We start from the raw sequence: 14988 nt of genomic DNA, 5'->3' as shown, positions 1-14988 counted from the left end.
GATGTAGCATCTAGTTTTGTGAATTGCTATACAATGAAATAAATGTAAGACTTAAACACATGCAGTTTTCCGGTCTCTGTATTTATCAGTGTAATGATTAAGGGGAGGGGGAAAAACATTTTATTTTCTCAGGGTTTCAGTTATGACTGTAGGATAAAAGGTTCTTAAATTGTGAACTGTAGTTCATATKTGTATTTACGCTGATGTCGATGGAAGTAGACATTTGTATTACGAATGAGACATGTTCCTTATTTTGTTACAGTAAAGTATGGACAAATAGGACATTGTATATTGAATTAGTATTCAACTACCCCATAGAAATTATCAATGGGAGTTCCCCTGTGTTAAAGTTGATCCTCTTTATGGAATCAAAGAAAGGCRMGATTTGGCTTTTTACTKAAAATTAAGTAGYAGGTATTGAATCTTTTGCTTGTAGAGTATCATTAACTTGTTCAATTGTACTGCAACATTATGCAATGGTTTACAGAATTCACAATTTGTATCATCTTGGCAATTAAAACAATTTTTGATCTTAAATGTGTTGAGTATTTGTTTCATGGATTTAAAACAAGGTAGTAATGGAAATATGTATTTCTAGATCACTAAACTCCAACGATTAATGCCGCTTGACAAGTATAATCTTGCAATAACTGAAACATGAACCAGCATTTTAAGTATTTATTTTCTTCACATGAAAATACCATTGTTTTAACTTTTTCGGAGGGGGTTACATAAAAAGGTTTCTTACCACAACCAAATAAATATTTTCTTTATACAGTATTGGAATGTATCAAATGGATTATAATCAAAGATTGGCACAGAATTCCAGAAAATAGGTTGGCCCTCTTGGTAATGCTCTATAGCATTAAGGTTCACTCAGATTGCTGTGGTACAATGGCATGATGACTATCAGGAGACAGGYCATCAAATAGATAGCACAGCAGCTGCAATGCCTAGAGCCAAAACAGACAAGAGATGTTCTCAGACATGATTGTTATCAATGGTGCTTTCTTCATAGACATTCACTCACAATCTGTTTTATCGAGGTCAGTTGATCCTGTTAACTAAACATAAGGGTCCATTTTGCCATTATTTTGGTACTACAACACAATGTTTCCGCAGTTAGAACAAGCTTACTTTTTTTTCAGTGCTGGGATAAATCAGCATTTCCCCCACTTTGGCAAGGTTAGACCTCTATAAATACTATAGTGCAAAATAAATAAACCATAGCATATTAATCTATGCATTCCATTATGATGCAAAGAAGAAAATGCAAAACACTAACTGGTACATGTTTTTGAGTAGCCCATTTCCTTACCTTTCAAGCATGGKGTCAAAGCAGGTCACAGCGTTATCTTTCTGTAGAACAACGATAAGACAAGGACCCTCGTGTAGAGCACAAATCTAGAGAGGAGATAGTGAATGCCACAGGCAGAGTGTTACAGTGAGTGACCACTGCATGCTGCTATTGCGCAACTATCAAACGCCTACATGGCATATAGCCACTCCTCACCTTCCCATCCCTCTCAGAGGGTAGCATCAGTGTCTCAGCTATGTGACATCTCTGGGTCTCGTCCAGGACACTCATCCTCCCGGCCACCAGGTGGCAGCCTGTCCTCAGCAGTTGCTCAAGCAGGTCCAGGTGGATGGGGGCTGGGCCCAGTACACTGGAGGGCAGCAGCAGGCAGGTGGTTTGGCAGAGAGCACTGTGGACCGAGGGCGCTGCTGCCACCCACACACAAACAGCCACGTTTACAAAGTTCAACTGCTGTTGATACCGCATCAACTAAACACAACAACAGTTGCCCCAGACCAATCATAGGCAACGTCCCAATAAAAAGTCAATGATTAAGGGACCTGTTTTGTATCCACATAAAAGTAGTAAATAAGCGATTCAACAACAAAGATTCAGCTAGGCTAAAACATTCAAAACTTGACCTCACCTCAATTCAGTCCAGAAGCCATAAGGTGTGATAAAGATGGCTTGTTCGCAGCGGCAAGAGTGTGGCTCTGTTCACGGGCCAGACAAGCCAAATGGTCTGAGTGTACACTTGGTATCTGTGATACAGAACAGTGAGTGACAACCGACACAAAATGCGTTCCTTATTAAACACAGGGCATATGAGACGGCTATACGTCTAGGAATAGTAAATCATGTCTATTGTAGCACTGATGTACCTGCTCCTGTCTCATGGTGTTGGTCTCTGTGCAGCATAGGCCCTGTGGGAACAGGTCTCTGATAGCTCCTCGATCCTACAACATAGTATTATATCATTCATTATGAGCTACCACCATTACATCTGAAACATTAAAGCCTTGTTCCAAAGCCAGTCTCAGCCACTCTGTAACTGATTGATCTATGGTGTCTGGCAGGGCCTGGAAGGTGGCCCAGTATCGTGCGGGGTCGAGGGGCACTGACTGACCATAGATGCCGCTGTGTAGATGGTCTGAGCTATAACAGGCCCTCCAGAGGAATTGGTCCTGAGCGCGGGCCTGGGCAGGTTCCTCAGGTCCCAGCACGTCCAGTAGCATCTTCACAGCATTCTCCCTCTGCAGGCACAGAGCCAGGGAAGGCCCAGAGCTCAAGTACTGAACATGAGCTTCTACAGCAGAGMGGTCCTAGAGGAAAACACAAGAGGAAAASTGAGCCAATGCATTTAAAACAATATGACACAGCTGTGCTATTGTCCAGAACCAGCACATGCAGGTCCACCACAGTGAAGCCACTCCGCTGGACTTTGCTGAGGATTTTCCCCAGAGCATGGCGCCACACTCCAGGCTTGAACAGGAACAGTTTGACCAGCGGCTGGGGACCTGATGGAAACAGACAAGAGTGGCAAATAGGGTGCTTAAATATTTTCAACTTTTGTACATTTTTGTAACCATTGTAGAAGTAATCAACTTTGCAAGTAACCAATGTTTAATAAAACATCCTACATTACATCATGTTATTTAAAAGGTCAAAGTTCATCCAAATAAACTCACCCTGCACCATGCAGTTTAACAATGAACATTAAACACAAGTCAGAAGGGAGGTGGGTGAGAGAGTTGTTTGAATATGCTGATGACCCGGTGACACATACCAGCTACATTAATGTGTGGTGGGGGTAGGAACTTCAGTAATGGGCGCACACTGTGATCTGAAGATGAGAGAAAATCCACATAGACCCAGCTYTCCTTGACATGATTACCCCAGATATAGGGTAGTAGTGAAATAGTACCTAGCTTGCACTGACTAGTTTTTACCAGGGATCATGTCTCCCAGGGAGAAGAAGAGGGATGCTTGTCTGAAGGCCAGTTCAGGAGTGGGAGACAACAGTATGTTCAGGTTCCCGGGGTAGTCCCGTGGCAGGAGCCGCCGTAGGGTGGCGAAGGCGTCCACCCTCCTCAGGGCACACACCAGGGCAGGGGAGGAGGCCAAGCCCACCAGGCTGCTCTGCCACAGCCGGTCACCTACCTCATATCAAATCAAAATCAKATTTATTTATATAGCCCTTCTTACATCAGCTGATATCTCAAAGTGCTGTACAGAAACCCAGCCTAAAACCCCAAACAGCAAGCAATGCAGGTGTAGAAGCACGGTGGCTAGGAAAAACTCCCTAGAAAGGCCAAAACCTAGGAAGAAACCTAGAGAGGAACCAGGCTCACCTCTCATAGGGGCTCACCTCCCGCGCCTGCTGCCGGGACAATGTGGGCAGCCACTTCATGGCCAGTAGCTCGAATCCATCCTCCCCGACATCGCCTGATGGAGAAACAAGGTAGAAAGGAGAGAAATGCAGAGCAAGGTTAGGTAGGTGAGGAGTTCAGTGCTACAGCTGAATTGCAAGTACAATATTGGTATTATGAATAATATTATGCATTTTAAATATATTTCATTACATGGGCTGTGTTGTAGGAATGGTTAATGTGGGGTAAAGTATCTGTTGTGTCTCCTGTCCAGAGCCTGTGTAGCAGGCTCAGGCCCTGACTGATGTCCCTTCCAGCCAGCGTAAGCACCACCACCTGCTCCAGCTCTGGGTTGGATGGACACCTGTGAATGGACAGCACTACATTGCAGGGGTTGGGTACGGCCCACATACGCCCACCTGAGAACCAAGCATGAACATAAACTCAATTAGACAAGGAAACCAAGGAGGGGGTCATTATTGACAGACTGTGTTAACTCTTCCCTTACCAAAGCTATGGAGCAGGCTCTCTCTGTAGGGCAACATGTGAAAGCAGCTGCTCGGGTCCAGCTTTCCTTCATCTGACAGTCTGATGTGGATACATCCCAACAACCTCTGTGTCTCCAACTCTTTCACAAGGGCTGACAAAAAGAGGAATCAGTGTCAATAGACTGAACATTGATGTCACAAGCTCAAATGCCTCTATAGTGCCATCAGCATCAAATGGGATACATGTTCTTTATACACTGAGTGGACAAAACATTATGAACACCTCAACATGGAATAATCACAGATAGATGGGCATACTTGTAGAGGAGAGGATAGACACTGAGTGGACAAAACATTATGAACACCTGCTCTTTCCATGACATTGACCAGGTCAATCCAGGTGAAAGCTATGATCCCTTATTGATGTCACTGGTTAAATCCACTTCAATCAGTGTAGAAGAAGGGGAGGAGACAAGTTAAATCTTGACAATTGAGACATGAATTGTGTATGTGTGCCGTTCAGAGGGTGAATGGGAAAGACAAAAGATTTAAGTTCCTTTGAACGGGGGATGGTAGTAGGTGCCAGGCTTGTGTGTGTCAAGAACTGCAACGCTGCTGGGTTTTTCAAGCTCAACAGTTTCCCGTGTGTATCAATGGTCCACCACCCTAAGAACGTCAAGCCAACTTGACACAACTGTGGGAAGCATTGGCGTAAACATCGGCCAGCATCCCTGTTGAACACTTTCAACACCTTGTAGTCCATGCCCCAACGAATTGAGGCTGTTCTTAGGGCAAAAGGGCGTGCAACTCAATATTAGGAAGGTGTTCCTAATGTTTCGTACACTCAGTGTACTTTTGAGGTGATAGAAGCAGAGATATTAGGTATTATAGGTTAAGTGCTATAACTACAGGCAGGCTGGCACAGTGACGCAGGSCACTCTCTCTCCTCAGAAGTAAGACCAGGCAGTGGGAAGACAGCGCAACCCTCTTCTCATCCACAGTAACAGTGGGCGGACTGCAGAACACTGACACCTTGTCAAAAAGAAAGACAAACTTTTAAGGGCATAGTCAACATTGATCTCGCCAGCTTCTCTCATGCGCTTTGCTGTCAGATCAGTGTGGTGTGACTGATCTGGAGACAGTGTGGTGGAGGTGGGGTCGTTACCTGCTGTCTGGTGAGTCCCAGTGCCTGGGTTRGTTTGGTGGAGAGCTGCAGCCTCTGGGCCCCCCTCAGACTGAACCCTCTGCCTTCACACACAGACAGTACCTGGCTGTAGCAGCATGGCGCCACAGCTGGAGACACTATCAAGAACACGTCCACTATGAGGTGAGAAGGGAAGAGTCAGATCCACAGTAAGACATTTTGAAACTTCCAACTACTGTACTTAGGATCTAGATTAGAGTAAAGCATTAAGCCATAACTCTGACATTGTTGACCTCGTTTCTGAGTTACCTTTAACAGTAGCACACAGGGTGGTAGAGGACCTGGTTAAATACAAGGGGCTGCTTCCCTCTCCATCGCCAGGGGCAGAGCTGAGTGTTGGAAGAAAATCATGTTTTTTGTGAAATACTTTGACTACTGTTTGTGTTGTGTTGTGTGTGTGTGTGTTATATATATATAGCCCAAAATGATGAAAACAAATGTATCAATCAGTGTTTACTGAGTAAACCTTCAGTCTTTTGACCTTCCATCTACTCATGATGATTAATGTTGTTGTTGTTTTTTAAATTGCTTGTTTTTTTGTTGTTGTTGCTTTACAACGCTTTGAGATTCTTTATGTAAGGTATAGTGCTATAAAAGTTCAATAAATTATTATTAGTAGTCATAATATGTTTGTTTTTCTATTTGTAATGTTTGAGTGATGGTTGTGAGACATCAGGATGGCTCTGGACTACAAACACACCTGTCAGTGGCGCCTGGTCAGGGTTCTGGGAATTATTTCCTGGAACTCTCCCTGCGAACCACGTGACCAGTTCCCTGTGCACACTGCTGGCCAGGCGAGGGGAGTAGAGGAGGGGCAAGTTCTTGCTGCTGTAGTGCAGGGCGTTGATGGATGCCGGGTCTGTCTTCCTAGCCAGCAGGGGGTCTGAAGGGCCTGTTACATCCTGCCACACGGTGCGGGCGTGAGGCCCTCGGACAGCCAGGGCAAGGACAGGCTGATCGGCTCCATCATCTCCCTGCCCGTAGGATACTCTGCCTGAATCAGAGACAGACTTACTATAACTTACGGAATCATTCCAGTCTAGGCCACTGAAAATCTGCAGACTAGATAAGAATATAACAGAATAGAAGCTTATTAGTTGATAGACGTTTTACCGGCGCTGTTGGTCAGAAAGCCAAGAGGAGGGTAAAGGAGGCGGAGGCCACAAACACCCAACCCTGAGTTGTGGAGAAGGTGGAGGGTGTGGTGAACCACCAGGGGATGCAGGAACAAAGAAGTGTATCCCAGAGCAACAGCTATCTGTGAGGAGAAGAAGAAAAAAACTGTATGGTTGATTTCCTCATCCTATACCAACAGTCATGATCATGGGGTATTAACACTGAGGTTAGATGACACCAAGGAGCTTTGGAACAGCTGAGACATAAGATGTTCTTACCTAAGTGTGTAGCAGCTGAGTGCACATGGTCTCAGGCCTCTGACAGCTGAGTTCCTGAGTCTCCACAGTCTGCCAGTAGAAGCCTGGGTTCAGACCGAAGGTCCTCTTCACAGCCTGAGACACAGGACAAAGATACAGCACATTACAGGGAACACATCCACATCATCAAGRCAATCTCKGATTCTAAGCATTCACCTGTACCTACTACCTACCATTTTGTCTGAGTTGACAGAGATAAAGCTGTCCAGGCAGGAGGCAGGTATGTGGACGGTTGGGGGATAGGCCTGTTGGTCTAATAGGCTCCTGAGCTGCGGCAGCCAATGGGTGATGGCTCTGAGGGAGGTCTGAGAGAGGAACCTGCAGACACGCTGCTGGAACACACTATGACCCTTATCCACACCCCGTTTCTATGAAGAAAAAGGAAAATCACTTAACTGCAGAAAAGGTGGTGGAGGAAKAGAGGAAATGTTRGGGTGCATTCACATAGAARWYGGAATTAGAATACTAKTAKTAKTAAMWAWWWMWAAWMMAWKWSSATSTRKATMRRTKTRKCRCMSKSRRMMSGMWRWKGMWSWAGMRMRWSMCRSTSMSKSWSYSKKKKYYRYRYMAMYMSRAGWSCKWSRRCWMRCRKRYMCRYCWGRWGSRSWYSSKCKSKSAKKSYWAKAGSWYCKSRYMCKRRYRCARCWRSASSMRSWGGMSCTSSWYCRRKKAKCWKACAAGTTAGAGGCCTCAGTAAYACATGGACTCCATCTCAAACAGAGTAKAAATAATCAYATGATCTCAGTTGAATGACGTTGTCAAGAACTAGTCAAATAAATATTCACCAAAGACAGAAACCAAGCAACCAGAGCATTGTATATATGGGATTTGGTTGTGGCTGACTCCACTGTTGGTGCTTTCCAATGATGACTGCTGCTGGCTACCAGGCCTGGACTGGAGAAGCATACAGTCAGCAGCAAGCACTCCTTAACCTGGCGGCAGGTTAGCCTAGTGGTTAGAGTGTTGGACTAGTAACCGAAAGGTTGCAAGTTCGAATACCCGAGCTGACAAGGTACAAATCTGTCGTTCTGCCCCTGAACAAGGCAGTTAACCCACTGTTCCTAGGCCGTCATTGAAAATAAGAATTTGTTCTTAACTGACTTGCCTAGTTAAATAAAGGTAAAAAAAWWAAWAAAAWKCTCCATATCAGCAGGCAGAGTGTTAACTGATTGTAGGTGAGAGGCCTCCTGAAAACAAATGAATGAAAAATATGAAATATGTAGGGGTAGCGCTCAAGTTATGACAATGACAAAGAAGACTGAGTGGAGATCTATTGAATTGTGAGCACCGAGTCTCTGTTCCAGATGAACTTACAGTGTCATAAAGAACATCAGTCTTCTCAGCGGCAGGCTCCCTGTCTCCGGCAGACCTTGTTGGTCTAAAGCAGGGGTGTCAAACTCATTCCACGGAGGGCCTAGTGTCTGCAGGTTTTTGGTTTTTCCTTTCAATAAAGCCCTAGACAACCAGGTGTGGGGAGTTCCTAACTAATTAGTGATGTTAATTCATCAATCAAGTACAAGGGAGGAGCGAAAACCCGCAGACACTCGGCCCCCCGTGGAATGAGTTTGACACCTGTGGTCTAAAGCTTTCCAGCTGTTTCTGGAGCTGTTGCTGGCACTGTGCTCTCTGTTTCTGTTGCTCTCTCTGCTCTCGGTCATTGACAGGTCATAAAACAGGTGTTCAGCCACCAGTGGAGGCTGCTGAGGGGAGGACAGCTCATAATAATGGCTGGAACGGAACGAATGGAAGGGCATCAAACCATGTGTTCGATGTACATTATTTGATACTATTCCACTCCAGCCTTTAGCACGAGCCCGTCCTCCCCAATTAAGGTGTAAACAAAACGTTCATGTTAATTAATTACATTATTCATAATCATGTGAAACCCACACAACTTGATCATATATTTTACCTGAAATTGGTAGGATGTTGGACAGGTGCTTTCTGAGGCACACCAGAAGTTTTATCTGGCGCAGTTTCTCTTTTCTCTTCAGCATCTCCACATGACTGTGTCCTACAGAAAGCAGCCAGCCTCTCCAATATAGTATCCTGTGACCTTACATTGTCTCCATCTGTGACCAAATTGAGAATGAATTGATGACATCATTATGATAATAGCATTGAGTGTGAATGACAAGCTAGGTGCACACTGGTTACTCTACATCTACTAGTTGTTCAGCAGTAGCTATATCAGTGATACCTTAGAGTTACCCTATTGTCTACCTGGTTGTACTTCCATAGGTTCGTCAGACACACTGCCTCCTAAAAAGAGTCTATCTGTTTGACGAGTCAGAAGAATCTGGTCCAGATCCCAGTGCTCCAGTGGCTGATAAAAACACAAAGGTACTGATTTGTAGGACAGAAAATTTAATCAGTATCTATCTAACTGCAGAATGAAAATGACCAGAGGTCAACAAATACATGAGTTATTATGTAGCACCTTCTCAATTTATAACAGGAAACTTAAACTCACCTCAAAAGACAAAACAGTTTGACTATTTTGTAGTGGCTTTTTCAGAGCCATTTGGATCTGTTCTCTGTGTCTTTCTCAAAGCATTGAGTGACTCCAATGTGTTTTCTTCACAAGCTGTGTTATGTGAAGGGTGTGGCGATGTGGACTCAGTTGTTTTTTGTCTGTTTAGTGTGCCATGGCTGTGGTGCGCTGAGGTGTCCCCTTTCATCTCCACAGGAACATTGCTGCATGGATGGCCTCCTGCCCGAGCTGCATTTCTAATAGAGTCATGGCTGCATATCTCATTGACCTTATTACCTATGTGACTGGGCTCCTGGTGTGTGCCCTGCTGGGCTAAATCAGTGGCTTGATAAACTCCATGGGGTTCAGTTGTAGGCTCTCTATATGGGCAAACGGTCTCCTCTGTCCAACACAGTTGTGGCTGTGCCACAGATATTAGAAGCTCCTGTTTGGGATACACACATAGATTTACTCTGGCAAACACAATTCAAAAACAAATAAACACAACTCTAGTAGAACAGCAAGTAAGTAGCAAAGTTCATACAAATTAAGGGCTTTTCATAGGGATAGCTAGCTAACGTTGTCTTACTGCTGCACTTGTTGTTAGTTAGCTAAGTGCAGTAATCGAACTCACTGATGATAAAGAATCTGAATCAATGGACGGAATATGGGGTTTGAAGCTGTCAAAAAGAGCATTCCAACGCGTTGAAGGGTCCGTGTCCATATTGACATAAACTAATGCATCTATAATCATCAAGATAGACCACTCTTATGTGAAAGCAGTAGCAGTCAGCTACACTAAGTTAGCTAAAGTTAAATAGCTGCTAACAACAACTAGCAAACTGTTGGTTACCATAACAACTGAACTACAAGAGTGAGGAGTGCATACAAATTATAGAGGAGCAGGTGTTGCAGTGCAGAAGGGATGGGACCTGGGGAAAGATGGTCAACATGAACATGTCAACATCTGTGATCGACTGCGAGTTAAGTAATGTATGAACCGTTCAAGTTCTGCGGTCTATGAATCCTGCAGTCAGAGCTGTGTTGGAAATGGGCTGCTGTAAAATTGCTCCTGCCCGCTTCTTTGAAAAATGAAAACGTTATAGTGTCGTTATATGTAGGCCCTGAAAGTTTACTTCTCCCTCTGCTTAGAGTTCTGGAACATTGTGGTACAGGAGGAAGTGTTTGCCTTGTGTACACATATGGTCCACCTCAATAGCTGGGCCTCTGCACCTTTAATTTGTAAAGGCGGATATTGTTTACCTAGGGCCGATATCTATATTTGGTTGTGTGACCAATTCCTTGTTGAGCAAATCTGTCTCTTAAATATTTATTCAGAGGACAAAAACAAACATGACTTGTGTTTATTCAACGGATGCGTTTAATAGTCACCCATTCAAAGGTGGACTGCTTTGTTCTAAAAGAGTACTGTACTGTAAACTGTGTATTCTAGTAGGCTTACTTGCAATTTTTTGTGTGCAATGATTTAATGAACATTTCATGAAATATGAAACTAACTAAAAGTGTATGATGCAAAAGCTACATACTTGAAACATGTAGGGCCTAATTACCACAGTAGCAAAAATAATTTGTTACAATACATATTTTGAGAAATAATTAATATATGCTAAATCATTGAATGTACAGGGAAATTTGTAGGCTAATAACAATTATTTTGAAATTATTGTCTTCCAAATGTCTGGCGTCTTTGACCCCTTCAGCAGTTCTTGAAATGTTCGTTGCTGATATCCCTCAGGTCATGGCCAACCAAGCCTGGAGGGCTGTTGCATGTTATATTGTTGTAGATGGTGACAACAGTGTGGGGTTCCTCTCCCTCAGCCAGGGTTTCCACTTGCCGGGGCACCGTCTGCGGTCTCCTCAAGCTGTAGTCTCTAAGGGGAAGGACACTGCAGTCACACTTCCAACGGTTCCCCGTCAGCCACAGTTGGTGTAGGGTATCTGGGATATCTGGTGGAATGCTGCTAAGAGCGTTATCTTTCAGGTTTAGATAGCGTAGCCTGGGCAGCAGCTGCATGGTACCATTGTGCAGGATCTCCAGCCTGTTAGCTGAGAGGTCCAGCCACGAGAGATGCTTCAAGGGCACGAGGGCCTCAGAGGGAAGTTGACGGAACAGGTTGCCGGACAGCAGCAGATAGTCCAGGTTCTTCAGGCCGTAGAAGGTGTGGGAGGTTAGGACCTCGAGCTTGTTGAATCTCAGGTCTAGTTGTTGTAGGCCTAAGAGTTCCACGAAGCTCTGGCGCTCCACCACAGAGATGTTGTTGTTTTGAAGGAAGAGCCGTCGCAGACCCGATAGTCCAATGAAAGCTTGGGTCGTGACCCTGTTCAGACAGCCCTTATCCAGGTGAAGACTGTGGAGCTTGGAGAGACCTTTGAACACTTGGTCTGGAAGACTGCGGAAACAGCTGCCAGACAGGTTAATGACAGCCAGGTGAGAGAGGCCCATGAAGGTGCCCATCCGGGCCTCCTGCACCTGGTTGTGCTCCAGCTCCAGAACCTCCAGGTGCCCAAGCCCCTCAAAGATCCTGTCCCCCAAGGCKTGGATCCGGTTGTAGCTCAGACGCAGTTCTTCAAGGTACTGCAAGTCACGGAAAGTCCTGGGCCTTAGTCCACTGATGGAGTTGTTGGAGAGCCGCAGCACATGGAGGCTGTGAAGACCAAGGAAAGTCTCATCGTGGAGCGCTGATAGTTTATTGTTTGTGAGATCCAGCCATCTGAGGGACTTCATACCCACAAAGGCTCTGGGTACCACCGTCACTATCTGATTCTGAGCCAGGTAAAGCTTTTGCAGTTTGGGGAGCTTCATGAACACATTAGCCTTAATGACCTTCAGGTAATTTCCGGTGAGGTCCAACTCCTTCAGCTCGGTAAGACCTTGGAAGAGTTGTGGCTGTAAGTAAGCCAGCCTATTCCCAGCAAGAACCAGCTCCCTCAGGCCATGCAGGTCATGGAACCCAGTCTCAGGCAACACTGCTAATGAGTTCCACCCCAAGTTGAGAAGCCACATATGTGGGAGACCAGCAAACAGCTTCTCCTCAATGCGGGACAGTTGGTTGTTATGGAGACTAAGCGAGGCGAGGTTAGGCGTGTTCTGGAAGATAGTGCCCGGCAACGAACGGATGCGGTTGCGCTCCAGGTGGATGTGAGCTAGCGACTTAAGCCCTCTGAACACCTGGGAGTCAAGGGACACCAGCTGACCGCTCTGTAGATTCAGAAAATCCAAGTTGCTGAGATCCTTGAAGGCGGTGGCAGGCAGAGTGGTGAACAGGTTTCCATCCAGCCAGAGGGAGCGAGTGGAGACAGGCASGTCAGAGGGGGCCTGGGTGTAGTTGCGTGCGCTGCAGTAGACATTGAGCTCTAGACTGTAGTCGTCATGCAGACAGGTGCAGCCCTTGGAACAAGGAATGGGCTCCTCAGTAGGTTTCTCTCCCCCTGTGTCAGGGTCTGGCAACACCAGTGATGTCCCCAGTACCCACAACACCAGTAGCACAATGGTGTGCATAACAGCTGTGGGTAGAGAGCAGAGGAAGTAAGCTCAATGTTGGTGCTCCTTATCTAAAACTACTTAATATGCTTATTCTCTTTGTAATAAACATGTATTTTCTCACATTTTAAGTCCTCCCTGAAAGCCAATCAATTAACCTCTGTACTCAGATTATTCAGATTTTACATTAACCATCAATATTATAGACAATGCCTAGGCCTATTTTCAATACTAAAAATACAAAAAAATATTTACTGCAAACATTCATTAATAAAATATGCAAAGCTACTATAAAGTGTACATTCATTTCTATTATGTGTAATTTTAAAAGATGAAAGTTCAATGAATCAGAATAGTTTCCACCTACCTTATATTTCAGCAATTTTGACTGAGGTAGACCGACAGACAGCCACCCACTAAACGAAGGACGTGTGTATTTGTGTTTGGAAAGGAAAACCTGCCTAGTCTTTCTAGAAAAAGTCAGACCCACTGAACTCTCAGAATTAACCTGTTCATACCCTATGACCAGCATCATCATCAGTCTTTCAATGAGACTATGGTCTTATCTCTCTCAAATATACTTTTTATACCTATGCCAACCTATCAGTATCTTTATAAGTACATTTTGAGTGAACATTCTTAACTCTTTGATGTTCAAGAATTTAATAAACAAAATACATTTTTCCCATGACCTCAGATTTGTCATAGTACATAACATCATTAATACCCTTAAGATTCATATTATATGAATGTCTACTGTACATGTGGTCTGACTTTCAAGTAGCCTTTTGCTGTTTACTAAAGCCAGGGTCCTGTCTCTGAGTACATTTACTGTAGATTCTGACTGATACAGACAGCATGGCTGAGAGATAAGACAAACCTGGTGCTCTGAACCTGTGCTGGCTGAAAAGTAGCAATGGCATTTTGAAATGTATTACAAAAAGAGATTCAAGTTTGTACTTGCATTGTGCGTAAAAGCTTAGTATTTTTTGTCCGAATTTTGTCTCGTATTCAGTGCACTTTAGCCAATCATTATCCCAGGTAAAGGGAAATGTAGCTGTTTCTTATCTCACAGCACACACATTGACCAGCAAACAGACTCTGATGTTAAACGTGGGTTGACTTTCACTTTATCCTCTTTCTCTGTAGCTTGGTTTCGTGAACTTACTGGACTACCCAGAACCGGACGTGTGCCTAAGGACATTCAAATTCAATCAAATCTAACAGAAAACGGGACCATTGCCTGGACAATCCTGGACTTTGACAGGCGGTTAAGAAAAGACATGGGTATGTTGTGCAATGCCTTCTCTAATACTGGCAGGCATTACATGACATTGTTTTGTCACACTGAACATTTTAGTTGCTAAATTATATCCTAAACCTAGACTTAAGTAGGTATATCAGGGTTTTAAGACACAAAGTCATAATTTTGACACAGAACTGTCACCTTAGGCTTAGTTCTCTGTTTAGCTCAACAAGTTTCTCCTTTCACAATGTGATTGTTCCATGATAGTGAACAACATGAGACTTGCCTGAAGGGTGTTAGAAAGACAAAGCATCCCTAATATTTAAGCAGTGTGTTTAATTTTTATAATTGGTGGTGCTATTCACTTCTTTCACCACTAGAGAACACTGCTGCTCTGTTACCTAGGCATATGAGACATGTTGAAGGAATCCAAAAGCTCACTTTCTCTGAAAGAAAAGACCCTTCAGCATACAATCCAGTTATCCCAATCTGTTTACATGTTTTGAGATATTGTTTTACTTTGAATTATTCCAATAAGTTAGCCACCTTTCCACATACACTCTGTCATGGCAATGTTTCATTCAAGAAACTGCAGCTGGGGCTCTGTCACTCACTATGAGCCTCCTGTTCTCCCGGTGCTGACAGACCTGGGAAGGGAACCTTTGTGCTGGTTGAGAGCCAGGGGAGTGAGCCAAATTAGAGATGTTTGTCTTGAGGGCAGGGATTTGTTAAAGACGCTACTATGGGAAGATTTCCCTCCGGTACAGGGATTTACACTCCTTCATGAGACCCATTCCCTTCATTTCTTAAAAATAGGATAAGTAAATAAGCTGGTTATATCTTTTTGCGACGGCTCATTAATCATTCTAACAGCATAAAACTCAACAATGTTTTTCCATATTTTTCTAATTTGACACCACGCTGTAGCAAAAAAGGGCCTCCTCTGCTAGAGCAGAAATGGAGGCTCTGATCAACT

General features: G+C 44.3%; 3 protein-coding genes across 5 annotated transcripts; all 3 read right to left on the bottom strand.

The window, feature by feature from the left end:
• Window positions 1-663: 663 nt before the first annotated feature.
• On the bottom strand, window positions 664-3970 carry LOC111981143 (dynein axonemal assembly factor 8-like). 3 transcript variants are annotated; one of them, XM_070449139.1, is made up of 9 exons: window positions 3649-3736; window positions 3247-3453; window positions 3084-3140; window positions 2424-2814; window positions 2179-2253; window positions 1944-2058; window positions 1514-1725; window positions 1319-1404; window positions 664-953 (listed from the first exon to the last, which is right to left on the bottom strand). In XM_070449139.1, the coding sequence occupies exons 1-4, from the start codon at window positions 3653-3655 to the stop codon at window positions 2507-2509; spliced, it is 579 nt and encodes a 192-aa protein (XP_070305240.1). In that variant the 5' UTR covers window positions 3656-3736; the 3' UTR covers window positions 664-953; window positions 1319-1404; window positions 1514-1725; window positions 1944-2058; window positions 2179-2253; window positions 2424-2506. The 3 variants fall into 3 exon arrangements, with proteins under 3 accessions (XP_070305240.1, XP_070305241.1, XP_070305242.1); XM_070449140.1 differs by lacking the exons at window positions 664-953; window positions 1319-1404 and having other exon boundaries at window positions 1514-1722; XM_070449141.1 differs by lacking the exons at window positions 664-953; window positions 1319-1404; window positions 1514-1725; window positions 1944-2058; window positions 2179-2253 and adding an exon at window positions 3880-3970 and having other exon boundaries at window positions 2429-2619; window positions 3649-3742.
• A 644-nt stretch (window positions 3971-4614) lies between these two features.
• Window positions 4615-7159, bottom strand: LOC139029404 (dynein axonemal assembly factor 8-like; the record flags this gene model as incomplete). Its single annotated transcript, XM_070449229.1, is given in 8 exon segments — window positions 4615-5186; window positions 5320-5474; window positions 5608-5687; window positions 6059-6063; window positions 6066-6352; window positions 6472-6616; window positions 6753-6866; window positions 6965-7159. Coding segments are annotated over 8 exon segments (1128 nt in total), but the record flags the coding sequence as incomplete, so codon positions are not given.
• Window positions 7160-10868: 3709 nt separating this feature from the next.
• igfals (insulin-like growth factor binding protein, acid labile subunit) lies at window positions 10869-13223 on the bottom strand. The gene is made up of 2 exons (XM_024012654.2): window positions 13134-13223; window positions 10869-12789 (listed from the first exon to the last, which is right to left on the bottom strand). The coding sequence occupies exon 2, from the start codon at window positions 12782-12784 to the stop codon at window positions 10982-10984; it is 1803 nt and encodes a 600-aa protein (XP_023868422.1). The 5' UTR covers window positions 12785-12789; window positions 13134-13223; the 3' UTR covers window positions 10869-10981.
• Between the last annotated feature and the right edge of the window lie 1765 nt (window positions 13224-14988).

The sequence above is a fragment of the Salvelinus sp. IW2-2015 genome, linkage group LG20 (genome assembly GCF_002910315.2).
Source record: "Salvelinus sp. IW2-2015 linkage group LG20, ASM291031v2, whole genome shotgun sequence".
In the NCBI taxonomy this organism is placed as follows: domain Eukaryota; kingdom Metazoa; phylum Chordata; class Actinopteri; order Salmoniformes; family Salmonidae; genus Salvelinus; species Salvelinus sp. IW2-2015.
This window is presented reverse-complemented; position numbering and strand designations above follow the sequence as displayed.